The sequence below is a fragment of the Cotesia typhae genome, unplaced genomic scaffold (assembly GCF_013202065.1).
Source record: "Cotesia typhae breed Kobodo isofemale line unplaced genomic scaffold, CoteBio_Ctyphae contig_9, whole genome shotgun sequence".
Taxonomy (NCBI): Eukaryota; Metazoa; Arthropoda; class Insecta; order Hymenoptera; family Braconidae; genus Cotesia; species Cotesia typhae.
This window is the reverse complement of record NW_027423770.1, coordinates 2,059,769-2,085,967: the sequence shown is the minus strand read 5'-3', so window position 1 is coordinate 2,085,967 and position 26,199 is coordinate 2,059,769. Positions and strand designations below refer to the sequence as shown.

General features: G+C 36.2%; 2 protein-coding genes across 3 annotated transcripts in view; both read left to right on the top strand.

Moving 5' to 3' along the window:
- Nucleotides 1-26,199, top strand: part of LOC141533472 (uncharacterized) — a 110,814-nt gene that overhangs the window by 80,754 nt on the left and 3,861 nt on the right. The gene's annotated exons all lie outside the window — the stretch shown is intronic.
- On the top strand, nt 20,167-24,641 carry LOC141533482 (uncharacterized). The gene is made up of 5 exons (XM_074252393.1): nt 20,167-20,617; nt 20,852-21,436; nt 21,634-21,917; nt 21,992-22,848; nt 24,462-24,641. The coding sequence occupies exons 2-4, from the start codon at nt 21,058-21,060 to the stop codon at nt 22,298-22,300; spliced, it is 972 nt and encodes a 323-aa protein (XP_074108494.1). The 5' UTR covers nt 20,167-20,617; nt 20,852-21,057; the 3' UTR covers nt 22,301-22,848; nt 24,462-24,641.

The window sequence follows — 26,199 nt, the reverse complement described above, 5'->3', positions numbered from 1 at the left end:
TTAAGTATAATTATAATTATTATCTTTGTTATACTGAAGAATAATAATAAACTTTGTATTATTAAGAACGTTAGCTGTCATGCGCCACTCAGAAGAACATTTGTACCTTTTTGTATTTCTGTTATTGGCCATTAGGCTGTTGAGATGTATATAAAGAAAATAAAATAAATAAAATAAAATAAATATTTAATACTAAGAGGTCTTCGTATCTTGTATTAATAGATTAAAATCTGACGACAGAGGTCTTAATAATCTGCCGACAAAATATTCGTTACGCCCGAGTATTTTACAAATTTATTTTACTTTTGCAAATTTTATTTCCGCCAAATTTTATAACATGATTTTACATAATTATTTAATTAAAGTTGATTTAGTTTCATTTTATAAATTATTTCCTTCAAATTTCTTTTTGCGGAATTTTGTAATTTATTTTATTTACTTTAATTGTATTAATTTTTTTCAAATTATTTAGTCAGAGTCAGAGTTAACTAAATAATTTATTGAAATTGTAACCAGGGCGTTTTTTCCCAGGTCCAGTTAGCTACCCCTTTCCTCTTTAGAAAGGGCGCCACTGGAATTTTAGACACGGTGTCCCAGAAACCGGGGAAACATGAGAGCGGAAAGACAGGGTCGTGAGAAGTCCGAGAAAGGCTGTAAATAAAACTGAGAAAAATTATTTATAACAATTAAAATGATTTATTCAATCAAATTACAAACTTAACAATTTTCTTATAAACTAACTTAATTGTGAGAACCTCTCACCTACGCTGGCCCTTGCCAATTATTCTTATCACTAAATAACTAATTTTCCAAACCTCGTCACTCCGACGGAATATCTCAATATCTAAATTTTTCCTCGTCAACCTGACGGTATATCAATTTACTCAATTTCCACGTCAACCTGACGGATTTCTAATTCTATCATTTATTCCTTAACTTATCTATATCATCGTTCACCGGACGCTAACGCAAATTCTCTAACTTTTATTACTACAAAATTCTCCGAATTTTAATTCCAACTAACCATCAATTTTCCCTAACAATTCTTAATACCAAATTATTAACTTTACAAAACTAATGACTTGTCGATTTTTCCAACTAATTCATTTCACACAGTTCTAATCACAAAATTTACAGAATTACTTTTGCCGAAATTTTCAACCAACATTCTCAACTAAATTTCACTAAATTTCTTCTGACAATTTTTCTTTATCGACTTCTATAATTCCCAAAATTCATCAAAACTCAATAATTAAATTTGCTTAATTAAATTTAGCCATACGGCCTAAATTAAATTTTCCTCAATTGCCAAAATTTTAATACATAAATTCTAAATGTCTCGATAAAATTTCTATCCATAAAACCTTGAGAATGACCTTTATTCTAAACTACGCACTTGTTAAATTTTTACCAATTTTTCCGAACTATTTTTTTTTAACTAAATTGTTGATAATTATAAACAAAAGACCGAATTGAATTTATTTATATTTATGTCCAGTTACTTGATAACAGTTGGAGGTTTTATTGTCTTAACTAACTAAATGACCTTGACAAACTTAGCTCGATTGGAATTTGCTAATACGTAGTGACTACCAGAGACCACCAGACTACCAGAGACAATTATTTTTATTCTCGACAGAAAAACTTAGATTGGTTAATTCGGCCTCATTGAGATTAGAATGGCCTGAATAACGAAATTACCTGGAGTTCCAAAATTTGCTGCCGACAATGGAGTTGTCCAAGAAAGCAAGTAAAATTTTGCAAACAGCAACTTCCCTCAGGTTTCTCGAGTCCGGCAATTCTCTCCTTGTCTCCTCAATCTCCAATTTTATCTCGTACAAAATTCTTCCTGTAAATGCCGATAAAATAAATAATGGATCAAGGATACAAATTCGTCAGCCTAAAGGCCTGATGGGATAAATTTTTAATAAAAATTTAGATAATAACAGCTCCCTTCGTTCCTCTATTTCGTGAAGCCTCGAGCAAATTTTTACTTACGTTTATTACGATGGTAGGTTTTACTCGTCGTTGTGCACTGTACACTCACACGCCTGGTCCGCCAAAAGGTACTGCTTTTGTCCTCCCGGCTCTTTTCATAACCTCTCGCTCAGGTTGTCGAACTTTCCCACTGTCTCGTTCCCGCTTAGTTTTTCTGGGGACAGCGATGGGGACTTAGCGACCCGTACGACCCGGTGACGAGTCTTACAACTAGCTACTCACGCTCAGAAGGTACGGAGTAGTCCCTACTCACCGCGACAAGATAACAGTGACTCTAGCCCCCGCGCGGAAATTCAAATTCCCTGTCACAAAATTTAATCTAAATTATAAATTTGTCAATTGATTTTATTTCATTTAATTTTGACTAAATTATATTATTTGTCTCTGAATAACTGAGTTTATTTTATTTTTACAAAATTACTTTATTTTACTTTCTCAGTGTTGCTTGAAACTTAGAATTTATTTTATTTTAATTTTGCGGATTATACTTCACTTTATAACACCTTGACATTTTTAGTCTCGACCTTGTGTAATCTTTACTCAGCGTTTTAGCTCGAGACAAGATGGCGGACCCTCTCCCAAACTTTTGTCGAATTTTTCTTCAAGTGAAATTTACAACTGATTTATTTTCTACTTTTATCTAAATGATTTTAACAATTAATTTTAAAATTATTTTCTGATTCCAATTTTACTTTTGTTTTATTTTACACAATTAAAATTCATTCCAAATTATTTATGTTGATTTTAACTAATTTTTACTTCTGATGATTTTACTAAACCACTTTACTGAAATTATTTCAATGATTTTAATTGACACAAAATTTACTGATTTTACTTAAACTCAATTTCCAGAGATTAAATTTTTCACGTGACACCGAAATCATCAATTAACAAACTGAAATAATTCCTAGTAAAATTAATCCAGAGTCTGCCTACGTGTTTAATTAATAACCCGAAATAATTCCTGGTATTATTAATTAAATATTTAGCATTTTATTTCTGACTCGTTCTTAAATTTATTCTTAATTTTATTCGGACTTTTCTTAATATTTTATGAAATTTTTCCTTAAGCATTTTGTTAATTCATTGTTAATTATTTTGCTAAATTAATTCTTAATTATTCGGACAATTTTTAGTTTCCCAAATTTTGTTTAGTTAATGACTTTAATTTTAGTTAAACTAATGAGTACTCAAAATTTTCTTAGACCAATTACCTAAATTTTGGTAAAATTAATTAATTAAATTTTTAGCTTAATTTTAATTACTTAAATTTTGATTAAATTAATCAGTTGAATTTTTATTAAACTAATGTTTGAGACCGAACGCAAAATGGCGATGACCTTCAGCCGACTTAAGGCCTGGCTGATGCCGCTTGAACGAGAAATTATATAGATGTATTTACTGTACCTGGAGTTTCCTTGGGGTTTTTGTCTAAAATCTTTCGACGCTATAACTCCTGGATTTCTCGTCTTTTTTTTTTCTGCTCGGTGAGATGTTGTTTTTGGCGGCACAGTCCTTGATCACCACTTTGTCGGTTTCTCCTCAGATAATATTTCTTTCCAGAACATCAAATTGGCATTAGAATATATCTTAAATTAATTAAACTTGAGCGAGCTGACATTCGGCCTAGCACGCATCAAATTTATCCGAGATTTATCGCCTCGTTCCACTAGAGCGAGCGAAGAAAAAATAGTGTCCTGACTAAAACCTTTTTGCGATGTTATTACTTCGATCGTTCGATCACAATGAATTTTAACAAAATTTCTTGGTGCGTTTCTTCTTCATTCTGCTCTCCACACTCTCACTACCCCGACACCTCCACCTTGAAGACTCACTTACGAGTCTAAAATTATGCCTACAAGGGCTTAAAATCACAGCGCTCGGTGATCCGTCGATAATTAGACGAGTGCGGATAAAAGGGCTATTAATGGGTAACGATTACTCCGTTACAAATTAAAAGAGGCTAAATTTTTAATTAATGTTACAATTAATATTGTCAAATAAATTTAAGATTAAATTTATAAAATCAGAAATTTTAGTACCGACAAAATTGAATTAAATTGCCTCATTCATCAGAGTAAAATTCTGTCGATTAAATTTAGTGTAAATTATAAATCAAAATAAAATTAAAAAGAATTAAAAATAAAGATTCATTCAAGTTAGATAAAAATTAATTAATAGAATTAGCAATTAAAATTTAAATTGAAAATTAATAACTAAAATTAACCTCGGGAAATTATAAGAAAATTTTAAATAAAAATTATAATAGAAATAAATTTCTTTTGCTTAGAAAATTAAAATTGTCAATTAGTAAATTAATTTATAAAAAATTACAAGAGTAAAATTATCAATAGATCAAAATTGTTCAAAAACTTCGATAATCAAATTTGTCAAATTCCAGTAGATAATTTCAGAAATAATTAACATAAAATTTTAGCCTTGGACAAATTTAGTCAAGTTGACGACTAAGTCTCAAATTCTTACTGGAATTTAAAATAGACATAAGCAGATTATTCAGGCAGTTTGTATTCGAGTAAATTTTAATTAATCTAAAATTTTGGTTAAATAAAACGACACTGTAATATTGATAATTAAGTAACCAAAATAAAATTAAATTAATTATGGAAGTGTTATGTCCAAGGGCGTTTACAGAGCGGTAGCGTAAACGGTGGAGGTTTAGATTAACGATTTAAAGAATACGCAATGGAGGTTTTAATTCCGTTGTTTTAATTATTTATATGGGACCTTTTCGACGTCCGAACTTACCACGCCTTAGTTTGAGACTGACGGAATTTTAAAGTAAATAGATGTACTTACTACTTGTCGGATTATTTATTATCACTGAATCCGTGATTCCAAGGGCTGCTCTCAGCGCCTCTTCTTTTGAGTGGGCCCTTCGGTCGTTTCTTGCAGCAGATGGAATAGGATGGATCGGGCTGCTTATTTCAAGAGCTTCTTATTTTAGGAATAAAAGTAGATGATTTTTCTTCTCGTTTTAGATTTATTTGTAAACACTAAAACTTACATCTTCACAATTGTATTCTTAAACGGAAATTATATTAATGAATTTTAATTATTTGAGCCAACGTCCTCCAGTGCTCTGTAGGGTAAAGTGCGCAAATTTAGCTTTAGAAATATTTTAAATATACTTATTGGTCGAATTCTCGCCTAAGTGCAAAGCAAATTAGAACTTTGAGAATACGGCTCTCTATGAATAATTCAACAAGTGATACGTGGCCTGCCGGTTGAACCATGTCTGAACTCGTCTTAAGTGCAGCGCAAATTAAGATAAGGAACTTTGACAAGGCACGGGCCCGTCAAGTTAGACGCGGAAGTCGAATTAACTAACAAAGACAAGGCGTTGGCTTATGCTCGCCTTTTTAAAACTTCGCGGTGCTGAACTTACAGAAGTCTAGTCAACTTCGCACCCGCTAATCAACCAGCAGTCGCGTAGTATGTGTTTTATTGTGGCTTTCGCGCATGGAGAAGTCTTTCATATGCGCGAGCGATTGACATAACAGAAGTAAAGTTACGGACCGGGAAAATTGATTCCCGGGAAGTCATGTTGTAGGAAGTATATTGCCGATTTTAAAATCATTGTAAATTAGAGTCTTGTGTGTTATAAGGATCAAATTGTTTTATTGAGAATTGTGTGTGTATGTGTGTGTGTGTGTGTGTGTGTGTGTGTGTGTGTGTGTGTGTGTGTGTGTGTGTGTGTGTGTGTGTGTGTGTGTGTGTGTAAATAAACTTACATTATATACTCCTCGTTCACGAGCTGTCGAGGAGGTTAGGATTAGCAGGTTGTCGAGTAGTGTCACGGTATCCTCCTCTGTCCTTATCGACTTCAGGTTCCTTAGTCCCGTAGTGAGGATCCGGGCGACAGTGAAAGGGCTAAGGACGGTTTGAACCTTAGGCAAGAGTCCGGGCTACCACCCAGAGCCAAACTTAGAGTCATAGAGCGTGAGGGTCCGGTGGACAGCGTGACGTAGGTAGAAACTGCGGTATAGAAGCTCCTTATGAGGGTACCGTCAGGAATAGGCAATTTTTGATAGAAACTATAATATTTACGCTCCATATGAAGGTATCGTTAGGAATAGGGAAACTTTGATAGAAACTACAGTGTAGACGCTCTTCCAGAGGGTACTGTTAGAAATAAGTAGATTTTATATGTATGAGAGTGTGTGTGAAAATTAAAATAAAAATTTAATTGTTGTAAGATTGATAAAATAAATTTATAATTAATGTTAAATTATATTGTTAATATTTATGTCAATATTTTACAATTTCTCTCGACCCTGTGGTATATCTCTTGCTTAGAACGGTTTTGGAAACCGTGATAAAAATTCCAGTGGCGCCCTGAAACTTTAAACTTTAATAAACGGGTGACCAAGGGACGGAATCAACCCGTTACACGTTCTATAGACCAATAAAAATTAATACTGAATTTTCCCAAGAGTCAACATCAATTATTAATAGATCAACAAAGATACATTAATAAATTCAATTCGTAAATAATCTTCGTCTCTTTCTCTCTCTAAACTTTCCATGGTGGAGACCCTAATAGAAAGCGAAGGTCGGGCCTCTAACTTTTCTCCTGTGCTATCCACTTCATTGAAAAAGTGGCTACCAATCGAAGGACTTTCGGCTTGGATAGATCTGTGGTGGACGACGACGTCCCGCTACACCATCAAGCGCTTGCTAAAGAACTATTCGATGCCCTTCCGTATTCCAATGGGGAAGGCAGTGACGCTTTGATAAAATTTGAACTCTTCGAAGGAATTGTAAGTAACTGGCTTCCAAGCATTACCATCGAAAGACAAGGTGACTTTGCCCGTAGAGTAGCTCAGAAACTAGATGGTAGAGCCAAACGACTGGTCGGGTACGTCGAGCTCACCTCAGTCGAAGGTATTCTCTTGACCCTAGCGAGGAACCTGAAACGAGGGGACCCATATATCGATTAGCAGAAAAAATTAGCATCTGCCGCCTATAAGGAATCCGAAAATATTTCCATTGACGTTTGAGTAATATGATCAGATACATTGAGATTAATGCCACAGAGGAAGACAGAGAAGTCGTTAAAAGAACTTTTGAAAAAACTGCGGCTACTCTTTACGAGTATTTACCAGATTATCTTCGATGTCTGTGCAAAATCAGGAAAGCTGAGATTCTCGACAGAATGTATGTTGCAATCAAGAGCGACGCGCACCGTAGGCAAAATCGCCGGCGGATGGTTGACGAAGATGTCGCAGTCATCAGAGAAGCTTTTCCACCCGCGCTAGAGTCCTACAGGCGTCCAGGTCCCCTAGGATTGGAAGGTTATCGACATTATACTTAAATGCCTTGATCTTCCCGGACGTACGATGATCGTGGAAATTACCGCGAACATCAGTGCACCCTAGTTTACCAAAACACTGCATCTTTCGCAGTAACACCAACCCACGACCACTATTTCTCTCTAACTGAGCACGAAATGTATTATGACTTCATCGAAGGAAAGAGTGGACCTCACCATGGGTTCGCTTTCACATTTGGAGCAAATGAGGTAGGATTTCCATACCAGCATAACAATTATCTCTCGCGAAGCTATTCTAGGCTCCCAAATAATAACAGATATCATCCCGGAGTTCTGGGCCCGACCCGTAAAACGGTCCGTTATACTGATGAAGACTCCGAAGAAGCTAAGCGTCGTCATAGAATCGACCCCTCAGTCTTCTGTGACTGCCCTTTCTGCCTTAGATGAGAGCACAAAAGCTCCCCTCTCGATTCTTTAACCGGGCAGGGCGCTCTCCAAACAGAGGCGATGTCGAGTACGCCCAATTTGCCTCCACGCTGGTCTCAGAACCCGACCTATCGACCTCAAAACACCTATCCTGCTCACAATCCAACTTACCAGAGCTCATACTCGAGGTCTATTCTCTAAAATCGTGAGAATCAATTTCTGAACAACACTTCCTCGAGCTTGAACCCAGCTTCCAAGGCCTAAAGGGATACTCTACCATATCAGAATCAATCCTCAACACAACCAACGCCCAACCAGCAAATAACAATCGGCAAGTTAAAAGCACAAACTCGGAGCAACCAAAGTGCCTAACCCCGAGGATGGGCCCCATGGTTTATGTCCAGTGTCCAGAGCTTCGCAACGAAAGTGTAAGTGCTCTCTTAGACACTGGATCAGATTATAATTTCATTTGTGTTGAAGCTTTAAAAGACAATATTTTATGCAACAATGATAAAGTGGGCTCAGTCGAGGGGATAACATCTAGTTCGATGCCCATATCAGGCACAATAATCTTGAAAATTCTCGGAATCAATGTCTTCTTTCATATAGTCCCAGCGCCTCCAGGGGGCTAAACGGCCATCTTAGGGAATGATTTTTGAATGCCTTAAGCGCGAACGCTCGCTCTGCTATCGCTAAAAAATTAAAATATTCCGATTCCCTCGGATTAAATCGTATTTTATATCGTTTATACATAAAGAAATTACATAAAACATGCTTTGTTACAAGAAAAATGATTACTGAACAATTTAAATAATTTTTTATAATTATTTATAACCATTAAATAATAAAAAAAAATACAAAAAAAAACCTGATTTCATGGCATATGATGTAATTGTTTTGAGTTCGCATGGAGAGGTAAACCTTATAACTTTTGAGAAATTATATTTTTTCACTGAATTTTTTTTTTAAGCTATTCATCAACAGATTCTACCGAATCTGTATATACACTGTATATACCGTAAGCAGAATCGTTTTTTGAGGTTACAAGTTTTTTTTCAAATTGAATTTGATTTTTTTTTATATGATATTTTATAATAGTAGTTCATGCTTTTTATTACGCGTAATACTTGATTATTATCAATTATCTTTATAATTTCTATTTAAAATTATTGAAAATAATCAGCATAAACTATAGCGACCCAGATTTTTAGATTTTAACTTTTTTCTCATGTAAAAAGCGGACGGCCAGAGACTAAATAATATAACGATGCATGCTAATCTTATAATAAATGGGAAACTACAGTGAAAAAAAGATATTTGATAGCTTGCAATTACACACGCCAGGCGGCGCAAGAATAACTTTTACATGAACTATAGCTTAATGGGGATAGTTTGCCACCGGAAATGTATTAAATTAAAATTGTCAATTTTTATTATAATTACAAAAAAAACTGAAATCCGAACAAAAACAGTTTCACTGTAAAAAAATCGTGCCAAGTCCACGTTCATAAGAGTATTGAGAAAAAAAAATTTTATTTCTTTACAAAAAGATATAAAATAAAAAATTAAAAAATCCAAGTAACCGAGATGGTTGTATATGATTTTCGAAAATTAAAAAAAAATTTTTGTAAATTTAAAAATTAAAAAAAACAATTTTGGAACGTATTTAGTGTGCGTAGTTACGAAATATTTCACTTTTTATGAAATTCCTAAATTGTATCTACTAGGACACTTAAAAAAAATTGAAGTACACAATAACGCAATAACGCAATAAAAAAATTTAATTGTTTATACCATTAATTGTTTATTGTTTATTCAATAAACAATAAAAATTTAAAAAAAATCAGATTTTTTTTCTAGCTATCAAAGAGAAATATAAATTATGATTTTTGAAAAAAAAATGGTTCCTTAATATTGAATGCAAGTGATAAAAAAAATTGTTAATTAACAAAAGCGTTTTTAAGCAACAAAAAAATTTTTTTAAGAGACGATTTTTTTTCAAAAAATCATAATTTGCATTGAAGATTATAAATCCAAAAAGAATTTTTCAAATTACTGATAATTAACACATTTGTTTATAACAATTTTTCAAACAATAAATGATAAAAATTATAAAAAATCATTTTTAAGTCGCTTATGTTAATAGGAAAACAAATCGAAGTAATTGTCTGAAAAAAAAATTTTTTTACAGGATTTATTTAACTTTTTAATTTGTCATCGACGTAAATTGTTAATAACAATGTGGGGATTAACAATTATTTAGTTCTACCGATAGGAATCCATTCTGTGGTCATTGAAAAACAGCTCAGCGAAGAAAAAAAAATTTGAGATTTATAGTTTAACAATTATCTCACTTACAATGTCGATGTACAATCTATACAAAATGGTTAATTAACTAATAATGCATAAATTAATGAAAAATCGCTATAAAAAATTTTTGATTGCAGATTATTATTCATTCGTCTATTCTGTAAGCGCCTGAATTTTTTCAATTTTTAATATTAATATTTTATATGTTTAAATAATATTTTTTGTTAAAAGGTACCTAGGGGGCGCGGCTTCGGGATACCCGAGCGCCCGTTTTCGGGCGTATTTTCAGCCCTCTGTAAAAATTCTAAATATTTATCCTGAAATTCCGGGAGTCGAGACTTTTTTTAGGAAATTTCTTATTCTTTTTGAAACTTTTTTCAAATTTTGGATATCTCAAAAAATTTTTGAGATATAAGCAAAAAACTAATCCCCCCTTTTTTTTAGTTAATTGTTTATAACTTTTGTAGTTTTTGCGAGCGCATCTTCTAATTTTTCAAAAACTTTCTAGAAGTGATAACGAATCGAATGACACCTCAATCATATTCTTCCGAGCCTTCGAAAAAATTTTGACCTAAAAGGCACTTGCTAACTAGGCTATATGAGTAAACCGCTCTCAAGGAGTATTGTGTGGAGAAGCGGTAGTCAGGGTGGAGGATGAGTACGCAATGTGCATGGATTTTGTCCATTTTTTTCGTCAACGATAACTCACGAACGAATTAACCGATTTTGACTGGCTTAGCGACGATAGACGTGGTTTTTTAATGTTAAGAGCTGATTAGTTTTCAGAATTGATTGGCCAAGCTGTTTAGAAGTAATTAAAAAAAAACCACACTTGAAAGAGTTTCTGTTGTAGTTTTTTTGAGATTTCTGCAAATCTACCGTTCTGAATCGGTCCAAACTATATTCAAATTCTAAGTTTAGCGAAGACTTTTCCATTGGCGCCAACAGCGTTGAAATCGGTCAAGCCGTTCAAAAGTTATGAGAGGTTTACACACACAAACACACACACACACACACACACACACACACACACACACACACACACACACACACACACACTCGGGACAGAAGAGATATTGCTACCGGGCGCGTCTCCCCGAGTGGATGGGAGAACGCTCGCTGTCCTTGGATGACACTTGGATAATCTCCTAGTTGATGAGGTACAGAGGGTAGGAGTTAAATAAAATACGCTCCCGTGGACAAAACTCCCCTTTAATGGGTTGGTCACACTAACGGACCTAACAAGACGATCGGTCCCTGCTGTAACTCACTGGGAGTGTCCGGAACCTTTATCGTAGTTTCCGACGATGCAGGCCACGGCTGATGTGAGCTTACTCTGCCGAGGTGTAAGTTGCAGTAGTGGATCAGGAGCCAGTCACTTCGGGCCTTGATCAGGAACTACGCATTGAGTGTTACATATCGGAATCTTCGGCTAGGCCTCAGAAAACTGGGGTAGGAGTATTATCTCCGAGGGTACACCCGTTCCTAGTTATGACAACCCGCTCCACTCCGTACAATGCGCTGGTGAATCAAAAAGTATGAATAATTTACAGGAAACAAACCAGAGTGAAAACGGGCTACATGCCCAACAAGCAGCGATCGACGCAAGCGCTGAAATGGAGTGTTCGCAAGCTTTCGAACGTCTTAAAAAGCTGACTAGTGAGTTGAATGATTTCGTACAATCAAAGGTCAATATTCACAAAGAGATTAAGTCCAAGACGACTAGTGTAGCTAACGCCCCTCAAAGGTTTGAGAAACTGGACGAAGAATGGCGCTCAGCATTGCAGCGCACTTCAAGCAATAGACCGGAGAAAACCGGTCAAGCTGACGTTGGGACTGACGAAGCAATGGACACCGGAGCCGAAGGTGACAGTGAATCAGTCGCTGAAGACAATGGTGAAACTAACACAAGGCCTGGAATGAGAAAAGACCGAAACTCGCCAGAGCCAACTGACAAAGTCTTAAAGAAGAAGGATATGAAAAAAAGCCCTCCTCAACGACAGGTAGGGAAGGTCGACGAACCTAAAAAGGTGACTGACTGGGAAAAAGTACAGACTAAAAAGGAGAAGAGAAAACTAGCTAGAGAGCAACTCTCAAAGCATCCGCCGATGGAGCCTAGGCCAGAGCCAAAGCGGAAAAAACCGCGAAAACTCACCAGGCCAGATGCCTTAATTATTCGACCTGTTGAGAAGGCAAAATATGCCGAGATACTGCGTCGGATTAAAAAAGATGTCCCTCCAGATCAGGCTCGTGACGTAGTTGACAAGGTCCAAAAGTCCACTGACGGAAACATGCTCATTACGCTCTCTAGGAAGAGCACAGACAAAGACAATCGCTCCTGGAGACCATAAAGAGCATCCTTCAAGAAGAAGCCGATGTCATCTGTAATGGACCAGAGGAACAGCTCGAAATCCGGGACATTGACGGCGAAACAAGCAAAGACGATGTCCGGATGGCCTGACAAGAGGCGGTCGGAAACGACTACGAGATACCAGTAGATGTCATTAAAATTCGTCCGGCCTACAGAGGCACCCAGACCGTTTTGGTAAGGCTGCCAGCAGCAACAGCGCAGAGGGTACTCGGAGAAAGAGGTAAGATACGGATTGGCTGGGTGAATTGCCGTGCCAGAGCAGTGAAGACTCCACTACGATGCTACAAGTGCTGGCACTTCGGGCACACTACTGTCCAATGTAAAAGCGAAGTCGATCGATCTCAACTTTGCATCAAGTGTGGATAAACAGGTCATCAAGCTGCTCAGTGCCCAAACAAGGTGAAATGTGTGCTATGTACAGAAAAACCTGGCTCTCAGGATACTGCTCACCGGTCTGGTTCTGGTCAGTGCCCGGTTTTCCAAGAAGCACTCCAGAAGCTGACAAGTAAACGAACATGAAGATACTGCAGCTCAACATCAATCATTGCGAAGCTGCGCATGACTTGCTCATGCATACAGTACGGGAATTAAAGCTCGACCTGGTGCTTTTATCGGAGCCATATAAACATCTAGTTGGCCAACCGTGGGAGACGGATATCACCACCAAAGCTGTGATCTGGGCCTGTGGTAAGCCCCCCTTCCAGAGTATGGTTAACAATGGCAGCGCTGGCTTTGTAGCAGCGTCAGTAGATGGTATCCGTTTCTACAGCTGCTACGCACCACCTAGCCTCCCCATTGCTGAATTTACTGACTTCTTGGATCGACTGACCGAGGACGCGAAGCAACATCATCCAGTGGCGATAGCCGGGGACTTCAACGCCTGGGCAATGGACTGGGGCAGTAAACAGACTAATGCACGAGGAAGAGAACTACTAGAAGCTTTTTCTACACTAGATGTAGTTTTGCTCAACAGCGGTGATACGCCGACCTACACCAAAGGCGACGCAAGCTCGATTGTAGACCTCACATTTGTCAGTACCAGCCTTGCTAAAGGTAACCACAACTGGAAGGTACTGGACATCTACACTGCCAGTGATCATCATGCGATACTCTGGGAAACATCAAACGACCAGAACCTCAGGGAACCTATCAAGCAACCTAACATCATTGGTTGGAAGGTGAAATCTTTCGACCCAGAAGTACTGCTAATAGCTTTCGATAGTGACCCGATCAACACTGGATGTGCAGAAGATCAGACTAAGGACCTGATGATGAGAGTAACACAAGCCTGTGATGCTAGTATGCCTCGTAAACATGGCATAATTTCAAGACCTGCGGTACACTGGTGGAACGATCACATCAGCAACCTCCGTAAAGAGTGTCATAGACAGAGAAGAATGTCTCAGCGTGGCTACAAACGACCTAACGCTGCAGTGCTGATTGCCGAGTACAAAAAAGCTCGTCGTGAACTAAATAGGGCCATCAAAGAGAGCAAAAGAAGATGCTGGAAAGAGCTCATATACGAGGTGGACAAAGACGTGTTGGGTAGGCCTTATAAGGTGGTTATGACCCACCTGAAAAAACAACAAATACCGTCACCTACGTGTCCTCCTACTTCAGAAAATTGTCACTGCATTGTTTCCACAGCAACACAGTTTCGATTATCAATTGGCGCCAGGCGAATTGGACGACATCCCACCTGTCACTGAAGAAGAACTGCTCGAGGCTTGTAACCGTGTAGGGAATAATAAAGCGCCGGGATTAGACGGAATCCCTAATACAGCCTTGAAGACTATCATAAAGGCAGCACCAACATTATTCTTAGACGTCTACAACGCATGCCTCAAAGAGGGGACTTTTCCTCGTAAATGGAAACAGCAACGATTGGTACTGTTACCTAAAGGGAAGAAACCACCAGAAGAACCGTCATCTTACCGGCCACTTTGCATGCTAGATACGGCGGGTAAGATATTTGAGCGTATAATTCACCAACGGATAGATGCAGTAGTTGACCCACTCCTGGCAGACACCCAGTATGGATTTCGGAAAGGACGATCAACCCTGGATGCAATCAACCTGGTTGTTAATACGGCCAAGTAGGCAATCGCAGGAACTAGATGGAAGGGTGGTACAAAGGAGTATTGCCTGGTAGCTGCCTTAGACATTAAGAATGCCTTCAACTCTGCAAATTGGGACTGCATCATGCAAGCTCTTGAAGAGAAGAACGTACCAGCATATCTGCGCAGAATAGTGACTAGCTACTTTACAGATAGAGTGTTAAAATACAACACGAAAAACGGTCCCAAAGAATATGATATTACCGGTGGTGTCCCGCAGGGCTCTGTTCTTGGCCCATTGTTATGGAACATCATGGATGACGGACTATTGAGACTGAAAATTCCAAGATGCGTCAAACTCGTAGCATACGCGGACGATGTTGCAGTAGTGATTGTCGCAAAACACCTTGATGAAATTCGCAACTTGTTTGACATCACATTTGAGCGAGTTAACCGATGGATGGATGCAGTAAACCTCCAACTGGCTAAGCACAAAACCGAAGCAGTGCTTATTACTAGCAGAAAAGTGATAGAGACCATCAAGCTAAATATTGGCGAACAAGAAATAACATCACAACCTTATATACGATATCTGGGAGTGATGATTGACGCTCGACTCAACTTCAAGTAGCAAGTGGAACACGTCGGTACTAAAGCATCAGTAGTGAGAGCTAGTCTCGCAAGAATGATGCGGAACGTTGGGGGCCCAAAGCAGAGCAGAAGACTATTATTGTCATCGGTAGTCACATCGGTGCTCACCTATGGAATATCCATTTGGGCTGACGCACTAGAGAAGCAAGATTCATGGAGATAGGCAGGACCAATCTATCGTATGGGTGCCCTAAGAGTAGCTTGCGCCTTCCGCACAATATCTGAGGAAGCAGTGTGCGTCATTTCTGGAACTCTACCTCTCAGAGTCCTAGCTGAAAAAAGAAGGAACCTTTACCAACGAAAGAGGGCAACAACACTGAGCGCAGAAGAACTCAGAACGGAACAAAGACAGCACAGCATCGCACGATGGCAATCTCAGTGGGATGCCTCAGAGAAGGGTAGATGGACGTACCGTTTCATACCAAAGATCGATATTTGGCTGAGCCGGAAACACGGAGAGGTCAACTACTACCTAACGCAGATGTTGTCAGGACATGGCTGTTTTCGGGCTTATCTTCACCACTTTAAGCATGACGATTCTCCGGAGTGCCCGTCCTGCCCTGGAGCCACTGAAGATGCAGAGCACGTTTTTTTCGTGTGCTCGCGTTTTAATCCACAACGTGAGGAGCGGGAGAGGATCTTGAAAAAGAGAATTCAACCAGAGTCAGTCGTAGAAACTATGCTGTCTTCAGAAGCTGCCTGGAACTCAACGAACAGTTTTGCCACAGAAGTGCTTACAGAGCTGCGTTCCATCGAGAGGAAAAGAGCAAAAGACAGAAAGTAGAAGGAAGAAATAACATCTTAACCACCAGAAGGAAGAGCGGCGGCTAATTCCTCCCCCCGCGAAGAAATGCCTTACGGCGGTACGATGGGGGATCAGAGGACAGAAGAGAAAGGGGTTTAGGGTTTAGTGGGTAGGGGCGTCAGCGTCGATTTTTAGTATGACACTGCGTCGAGTCGCCACATATCCAGGCCAAACAACTATGCCTGGAATCCGCAAAAAGGATTCCCCCTCCCTAAAAAACACACACACACACATAAATATATATATATATATATATATATATATATATATATATATATATATATATATATATATATATATATATATATATATATATATATTAGGTGTCCCTTATATGGCAAAAAAAAAATTTTTTTAGAATTTCGAAACGCATACCCTCCAATTTTTTTATAAATGCTAAAATGTACTTAAATATGAAATTTCATATCTGTAGCATGATTGCAACCCGTGCCGACCGAGCTCTAAAGTTTAATAAAAAACGGTGTTTTGGTCTGACATTTTGGTTTGATCCAAAAATAATTAAAATGCAACAAATAAAGTAAATATGAGTAAAACTAAAAAAATATCAATACAAACTTTTATTTAAATACAAATTATAATAATAATTAATTAGGGTAACTTCTCTTTAGTGTAGTTTTTTTACAGTCCGGATACAGATTTCTATGTTCCTGAACACAACGCAACAAAAACTGTTTTTGCTCTTCTTCAACCGTGATAAGACCATTAAAATCTTGCATTAATTTAACAGCTCTTTCGGCAGTGTCATTTACGACCTTCAAACGACTTAATCGCCTTCTAGCTTCCAAAAAAGCAAGATTGTCACCCCACGAAGATACGTCTTCCCGAAAAAAACTGTCGTCGATCTGTAGTCGAGATAGAAATCGTTTGCTTCTTTGAGTCACAAAATCATCCAGCGTCATATCTGAAATAAAGAAAAAACCATTAAAATAAGCAAAAACTAAACCACAAAACTTTGAAAAAGAAACATGAAAATATTAAGTACTTACCAAACAAATTTTGCGTAATATCTTCCTTCGATGGGACATAGCGTTTAGAGGAATCTGAACTTTCGTCTCTGTTTAAAATATTAATCATTTTTGTCTTGGTTTTGGTATCAACTTCTTCATCAAAGAGTGATAACATGACTGTTTCTTCACACAAATACCATAAATGATGAATAAACTTGCTTATGGATGCCTTGGAACTTGTCGCGTCTACTTTTTCATATTCTTTTAGAGCTTTCAAAAAGGACAAGTCTTGGTTAGGTGCTTTAACTGCCATTGTACATTCGAGCCAAGGTTTGGTATACAAGGTGACGATAAATAAACAAACATCTTGTAGAGCATTTTTGTCCTTTGCAGTAATTTTAAGTTGCGATTGAAGCAAACATATTTTTATAGAATAGATTGCTCTCGCCATCCATCGCGCTTGATGCAAAGCTCCGGGGGCCTGAGTTTTAGTTTATTCTCTGTGTCTCCTCCTAAGAACACAACGCATAGTTCAACCAATTCGCGGTAATCGTCTCTAACAAAAGATTTTTCCAGTTCAGTCTTATAAAAAGTTAACAAAGATGTAATGTTTGTCTTAGCAATATGTGCTTCAACGAAATTTAGAGGTGACTCAATGTTATCAGTGTTAATATTTTTCCAATTATCTCTTAACTTTTTAAAAATTGGAATATCTGGGCTACTTGTAATATGTTTTACCTTTGTTTCAAAAACAGCTTTAAGGACCAACTCATAAACATGATGACGACAAGTAAAAAGCAGCAATTCCCTTTCTAAAGTCTGCTCCAAAATAGCACGAGCTCCACTGAAACGGTCAGTATTGGAAGCTGTTGTATCGCAGCACATTATCTGTACTTTGTCATGGAGGGTCCAGTCAAAGAGAGCAGTTGAAATGGCTTTAGCTTGATGTTTTCCAGAAGAACTCTCTAATTTCGGAACTGCAAGAAGCGGTTCTCTATCGTCAAATGAAGCAATAATTGGCAAGCGTTCTTCTTTTGAACTTCGTACATCCAATCCAGGTAATAGTTTTCCATCCCAATGAATTGTGACTACGTCAGGCAAATTATTCTGGAAGTCAGTTTTTATTGCTTCTGCCCTGGATTTTCTCGCTTGAGTACAAACTCGCTGAATCGAGGATTTGTTTATAGGGAAATCATCGCTGTTCAGACCAAGCGCTTCTACAACCGCATGGAGAATGTAAACTGAGTCCCTTATGCTTAATTGGCATCGATCTAAAGCTGCTACCAGTTTTGGAGTTATTAAACTTTTTGTGCCTCTTTTAAAACTTTTTTCAGGGCAAGGAATCTGAGTACTAAGTTCAGAGTTCGAAATCTGTTCCTCATCCGAATTCTCAAGACATTCCAAGTTATCTATCGAAGAAGTAGATGCAACAGCCAATAACTCTCTTTATTTTACCTTTCTTTCCTCTTCTTCCAATCGTCTTTGCCTAACTCGTTCTTCTTTCTCCGCCAAATTTTTGTCGATTCCACCTAAGCATCCCGGTCGACCGGGCTCTCTCTGTTTCCTTAAGAAATCTTTGTCTTCCTCTATCTTCATTCTGTCAAAGGCATCTGCATGTGCAATATCAAATAAGTTATCAAGGTCTTTTACAAAATTATTTTCACGATTCTTGAAAGTCAACTGAGTTTTCTTACAGTTTTTTTGCAGGTCCCTCCAAACATGATATAAATCAACAAGTTTCATCACGCAGTTAGGGATTGCCTTCGTAGGAATTCTAGCTTTTTCCCAAAATATAATGCACTCTCTTATAACAAGATTCGCACTTTCACTAACAGTCAGCTTGACTTCACGAATATTGTAAAATAAAACGGTAAGAACTTGTCGATTAGATGGTAATTTTGCACCATTTATCTGGTGGCTTGGCAGTCCGATAAGGAAAATATTTTGTTTATCACTTCGTAATTCCACAGACATTTTCACAAAATAAACAACAACGCACTAAAAATGTTAGAAATCACTTATAAAATGACAATTGAAACTCGCAGTAACAGGTCGCCGCGCTACTCCCGCGCAACTTGTATGGACAAGTTAAAAACTCAAGTCGGCACGGGTTATCGTTTATAAATCGGGCTAATATTTATTTCTAGACTATATTAGGTCCATACGAAACTTTTTAGAAGGTATGCGTAAAAATATATTGAAGTTGAATTTTAAGGGACACCCTAATATATATATATATATATATATATATATATATATATATATATATATATATATATATATATATATATATATATATATATATATTAGGTGGGTCAAAAAAATCAACTATTTTTTTTTACAATTAATACGGAAAAATGGGTTACTAGGCACCTTAAAAAAATTCTCACCAAATATGAACTCTTAATTTTAATAGGAAGATCCTCCGCGTCGCAGTTTTTCATTTTTTTCTCAGTCCAATAGAAAAAAATTCATTCCTCATCATTAATTGGTCGTACAGAAAAAATTTTTTTAAGAATTTTGTAGGAAATTTAATGCTCTACAAAAAAGGTATCTTATGTTTTTTCCGTAAACCTCACCATTTCACTAATATTGAAGATTTAAGATTGATTATTTTAAGTCAAATGTCACTTTTGTTTATGAATTTTATAACTCGACAAGAAATGGCTATTATTGAATGGGCAATAGGAATTTTTGTAGCAAATTCACTGCTCTATAAAAATGGTATCTTATGTTTTGGCGATTAAATTAATCGTTCAAAAGATATTCATCATCAAACTTTCATGTATATCGATTTTAAGAGTTTTTGATTAAATAATCGAAAAATTTCAATTTAATCTATCAGTTTTGAGAAAATTTCATTTTTTGTCTTTAATGTAAGTATTATTTGAATTTTGTTTTCAAAATTTTTATTCAATAATTCCAAACTTTTTATTTTTCATCATTAGAAATCACGATCATGTTGTTTTTTTATAACGTCTTCAAAACGTCGTAAAAAATTTTTCCACTACAGCTGTATATTGTCCTTGGGAAAATTTCTTCTGTAGAGAATTTTTGTTTTGTATTCTATTTACTCTGTTTGCCTTGTGAACTAGCGCCACCTACATTTTTCTTTATAGTTATATTGTTTTTATTTGTTTACATTTTCTACAGCATTTCTAGTGTTTCCACAAGTTATGATCTTGTATATGTGATAAAACGATTAAATATTTACAAATTTTGTTGTCACTACATAAATTTATATATTTATCGAAAATATGGATAAGGAAATTCATTTGATCGGAAAACCCATGCAAAAAATTTCAGAACGTAAGTTGCCAACAGTGAAAGAGATTATGAGTGTTTTTTTTTATCAGCTCAAAGTGTTAAAATGTTCTATCAAACAAAGTGCTAAAAATGCAACTGATCAAGTTATTGAACTATGGACAAACAACCAGATTCCGACTAGTGGATCAACTAATGTAATACAAAAAATTCTTCGCTATCATAACCGATGGTTGAAATTGCAAAAATCTTTTGTGCGAAAAAAATCATCAGCCCAAAACAAAAATGGAATAATATTTCAGAATGAAATCAAAGCATTATTTGATATTGTAGATCATAAATCAATAAAACTGCTTGATAATGATATTCGTGAACTATATTCAAATCAAAAAAGTGATACCCGGAAAGAAATTCTCTCAAATAACCCAAATAAATTAAACAGTACTATGAATACGATGGAAGTAGATGAAAGTCGTGAGTATTTACAACATTTAATTATTATAAATTTTAATCAGAATTGAAAATAAATTAAATTGATTATAAATTATGAATAATAAAGTATATTATTGTTTTTCTAATTAATTATATCATAAATGTCAATATCTTCGTAGATGATAAATAAAAACTCTTTGTGTTCCTTATTTGATGTCAAAATGAATGAGTTCCATATTTTTGCTTCCATTAATTAAATAACAACGCTTATTTTAGATTTGAATCAACCCTCAACCAGCCATGAGATTGTTTGAAGTGAGGAATCAGAGTCATCTTCAACCCTTACATTAAGTCAAGCTACAAATTTCGGTTCAGATTTAGAGTATGTGCCTCAAATACCGACAACACGAGCAAAAATAAATATTCTAACTCCAGAGCTTATCTCAGCACTCGACAGAGCTAATGTTAGTAGTAGAAATGCGATGTTCATTATTGCTCCAGTTCTATCAAGTGTTGGTGTTAATGTAGAAGATACAACTCTTAGTTATCGAACAATTCAACGAACTCACATGCTCTTACGAAAAGACATTGCTATAGGACTAAAAGATAACTTCAAAGCTCATGATAAATATGTCGTGCATTGGGATGGGAAAGTACTGAATGACATTTCTGAATCGAAATTTGTGGATCGATTACCCATTATTTTGACTGCTTTTGGTACTGAGCAGTTACTTGGAGTTCCAAAAATGAATAGTGGATCGGCAGAAAATCAAACAGCAACCATCTTGTCAACATTAAATCAATGGGGTATTATTAGTTACATCAAGGCGATGTGTTTTGACACGACTGCGGTTAATACGGGTAACTAATCAATGATAAAATATTTAAAAGAAAATTTTATTTTCATCGTTCCAGTTGAATTGTTTTCATACATTAATTAAATTTTCGACACGTGCCCATTAGTTATAATTCTTTATTTATTTATAGATTTTAAATATGCGTTACAATTTTTATTAAAAACAGAACTTAAAGTGTAATTATCTATTTTTACTATACAGGAATCCATCATGGTACATGTAAAGAATTTGAAAAGGCCTTAGGAAAAGAATTAATTTGGTTACCATGTCGCCATCATATTTATGAGATCATTTTAAGGAGTGCATTCGAAGTCTATTGGCCAGTATCATCCGGACCAAATGTTCCAATATTTGGCAGATTCAAAAAATTTTGGGACACATTCGATAAAACGAAGTATAAATCTGGTGTTGAAGATAGTATTGTTGCTAATATTATTACGAATGAAAAAAATAATCTATCTTCATTTATTAAGCGATACTTACAGGTATTATTTAAATACAATTTTAAGTGTCGAGGATAATTTTTGATTTTTTACGAATAATTGATTACTTTTGGTAGTTATCGCAACCCCGAGATGACTATAAAGAAATATTGGAATTGTCATTAATTTTTCTGGGAGAAATGCCACGAGAGCAAGTTTTCTTCAAGCGTCCTGGTGCAGTTCATCATGCAAGAAGGATAGCAAAGGCAATTTATTGCCTAAAAATGTTTATTTTTAGAGATGAATTTGACCTTTCTAAGAAAGAATTGGATGGTCTTCGACAATTTTGTATTTTCATAGTTATGGTGTATGTAAAAGCTTGGTTTTCATCAACTTCTGCGACTTCTGCTGCTAATCACGACTTATGGAGTTTATGGAAAATTTAATTGAGTACAGTAAAATTAATTCTTTAATTTCCTTGGCTACATGTGAAAAAATGACTTCACATTTATGGTACTTAAGTGATGAACTTGCTATTTTATCACTTTTTGATGATACCGTTGTAACAGAGTAAATTACCCTAAATCGATAAGTCGCCAGAGGTCGATAATTAGTCGACTCAGCACTGGCGCGCCCCGATCTTCGGGGTCTTCCGTTTAGTAATTAAGAGGGGGGTGGAATGGGTAAGTGCTCGGGAGTTGGAGAGTGACAAAATCAGAAGAGGTTTGATAGTCAACCGCACCGGTCACTACTCAACGAAGCAGTAGGTAATTATTTTTTCGCACGTGAATTTTCGGAACGCTGCGATGATTTTTTTTTAAGATTGTCTTTCCAATCTTTTAGACCAGACTTTTAACATTGGTTCTGTTACAGGAAAAAAAAACTGAACTTAGAGTGAGGACAATTCCCTGGAGTGAGAAAAATCTAACAACCGGTACCTGGAGGACTCACCACGGTAGACAGACATCGTGGACGTAGTAAGACAATTACCCAGGTACATTATTTCATTCTGTGGGTGGAAGATAGACCGCGGTTTGTACTCGGTCTATCATTCCTCTTCCTTTCTTTTTTATGATAAATAAATCGTAGAACATTTGCTAGTTTTTTGGATTTAGTGATTTTCATAGGGGCTTATACCCGAAAACCTCTCAATCGACCTTGCGGGAAAATTTAATAACTAAAAATTATCAATTAATTAATTAACATCCGAAAATTTCGGTAATTTTATTGTTGTAATTTTTATAACAATTAACTTAGTAAAATTGATTGATTTTTGTCATTGAAAAAAATCGATAAATTTTTATTCGTGGAATTTTGGTCAAGTGTCAATTTTTGTGTCGCATAAATTCCAATACCCAAGGTCAAGCAAGACTTGACTAGCGAATGTTCTAGCAAATAAAATTGACTATTTCGACTCCTGTCGAATTTTTATAATTGATAAAACAATCAGAAAATTGTTGACAATATTTTATATTAAGAATTAATTACTAAGATTCTTATATTTAGAATTTATTATTGAAAATAAGATAGATCGGAAAATTATTAAGTATTAATTGATAAGAATACTATAGTAAGAATTTATTATTGAAAAACAATACCGATCGAAAAATATATTAAGAAAATTATTAATTGAGAATATAATTAATTCGAAACATATTATTCAATCATTGGAAAAATTTTTTTTATTACTCGAAAAATTTTTAACTTAGAAAATTGCGTTTAGTAAGCGTCGACAAATTTTTCTTTCTTCTAATTTTTCTTTGAAATTCAAATTTTAGCATTAATTTAATTCTTATTTAAAATTTTTTTTTGGAAAAAAAAAAAAAATAAATAAAACTCATTATCATTCAGCTAAACCCAGTAGCTTGTGGTAGTTTTTTTTTTTCTACAAGTCACAGCTATTTTTTGGGTACCAAAGAAAATCATCATAATAGTCAAACCCGGTAGTCGAATTAAGTCGAAGTATTTTTCTTTCAATAAGGATTAAAATACTTATCGATTTTGACTACCTCGGGTAACTTTACTTCTCATTTTTGAGGAATTTACTTGAGAAAATTCGACAATTGCTTTTGAAAAGAATTTTAATCCTATTCAATTTGAAATTAGCAAAAATTTTGTTTCTTTCATAGAGAATCATAATAAAATATTAATTGACAAAATTTATAAAATCCTTTTTCTTTTGAACAAATTCTTTTGGTTTTTGAAATTTATTTCAATGTTAAATTTTCTTTTATTGTCTATATTAAAATTTGACAATTGTATTACAACATCGTAAAGTACTTTTCAAAAGAAATTTTGACTTATAATCCTCAAAAGAATTTTTTCCTATTTAAATTAAATTTAACAATAGTTTCTTTTGCTGCATAGAGAAAATAATTAGTTTTATCTTATTTGGAAAATTATAAAATCTTTTTCTCTTGAACAAATTCCTTTAGGAATTTATCGCATTATAATTTTTTTTCTTTATCAAATATTTTATATTACTTATTCTAAAATTAAAATCTTCAATATTAGATACTTGAATTATAAGTTATTGTCGTGTTTCAAAAGTGAGATTCATTAGATTTGAGAAGTATTTTATAAATTTTAATTCAATCTTACGTCAAGGTGGACCGAGAACCAGGTCTCAAGGACTCAAAGAGCCAGACGTTGAGGCTCGACAACTTTCCTTCGGTAGAGGCCGGGGTAGAACATCACCGACTATTACTAATAGACCAGGATCCAACGTTGATCAGAGACCCTTGGGGGAGCCAGCTCAAGTACCCGGGTCAGGCGTCATGCCTGTGCCCATGGGTGAGTCGACTCATTTAAACCCGGGTTATAGACAATAGGAATCCGCGGGAGTAACACCTTCGGTTCTAAACAACCAACGTATATCAATAGGCGAGACTCCAGGTACGAGTGGGACAGCGTTGTTCCCTGGAAATCAAAACATGGCCAGAATCAGCGATGTAATTCGAAGAAACACGATCACACCAGCTCCAACCGGTTCTCCAAACTCTTCATTACATTTTGGAGAGGTTGCCGACACGATCAACGAAATAATAGACGACATGGACCGTGAGTTCTTCTAGCTACAACACAGACTCCGAGGTGATCCTGCAACCATTTAAGCACCTCGAACACGACTTCAAGGAGTCGAAGAAGCCATAAGAGAGCGTGAGGCACGGGAACAGGCATTAAGAGACCAGTTAAGACAAGAACAAATTCAACGGGAACGTCTCGAACGCCTGCATCAACAACAAGAGCCGGAAATTCGTCAACTTCGTGAACGTGAACGACTGGCTCGTGAGATTTACACAGGGACAGCACATCTTGGAGTAAATTCGAGTTCTCCTTTATACCAACAAATAAATAATCAAGAGACTCGACCAATCGGCTTGACTTCTCGCCCATTGATCAACACAGTAAACCGAAAGAATTATTAAACAACTAATGTCGGACAACAAGATTGTTACCGGGGTTTCACACCAGGTAACACTTACATACCACAGGCTAATTATCCTGGGAATTGTCCCGATAATTACGCACATAGATTGCCTGGAGGTGACTTCAACGGGGTGAACACCAACATTGGACCTGGACACATTTCTTATAACCGTTGGAAATAAATTAAGAACAGCATACAGATGTCCGGCATTTCTTTTCCTCGAAAGGGTATAACAGCTAATGACTTCGTTAACTCACTGGAAGCTAGAGCGAGACGTGAGGATTGGAGTGAACCGGAGCTAATGAAGGTGATCAGTTACACCCTGAAGGGAGCAGCAACTCGTTGGGTGGATTCGAACTACTACAGATGGCAAAACTTCGCCCAGTTCAAGCAGGAGTTCCGAAAAGCTTTCGGCAGCCCTGTTACAGGCCATCAGATGATCCTGGACATAAGTGAGATGAGGATGAATCCTGGGGACAATGCCACGGAGTTCGTGCTCAATGTCCAACAAAAATATCAATCGATGGAGATTCCTCCACCAGTCCAGGAGCAGGTGAACTGTATTCGTAACCACCTAACAGACGAGCTGAGGCTCATGGTCTTTTCCAAACAAGTAACAACATATGGAGACCTTCTCAACGTATTACACGAGGCAGCCAGTTGTATCAAGGACTCGAGTAGCAATAACCAGTCTGTTTCACTAAATAAGAACACGGATAAACCTCGTTTTGGAGCTATTCAACATCCTAACGAGGATATAGAGTTTATTGAGGAGATTGTGGAACTCCCCGAATTCAATAATATGCAGTTAAATTCAGGGGAATACGACAACCGTTATGGAGTCATCAGACGTCCTAATAACCAGTTTCCAGCCAATAAACAATATTATCGCTCGAGGTTTTATCCATCACAGCA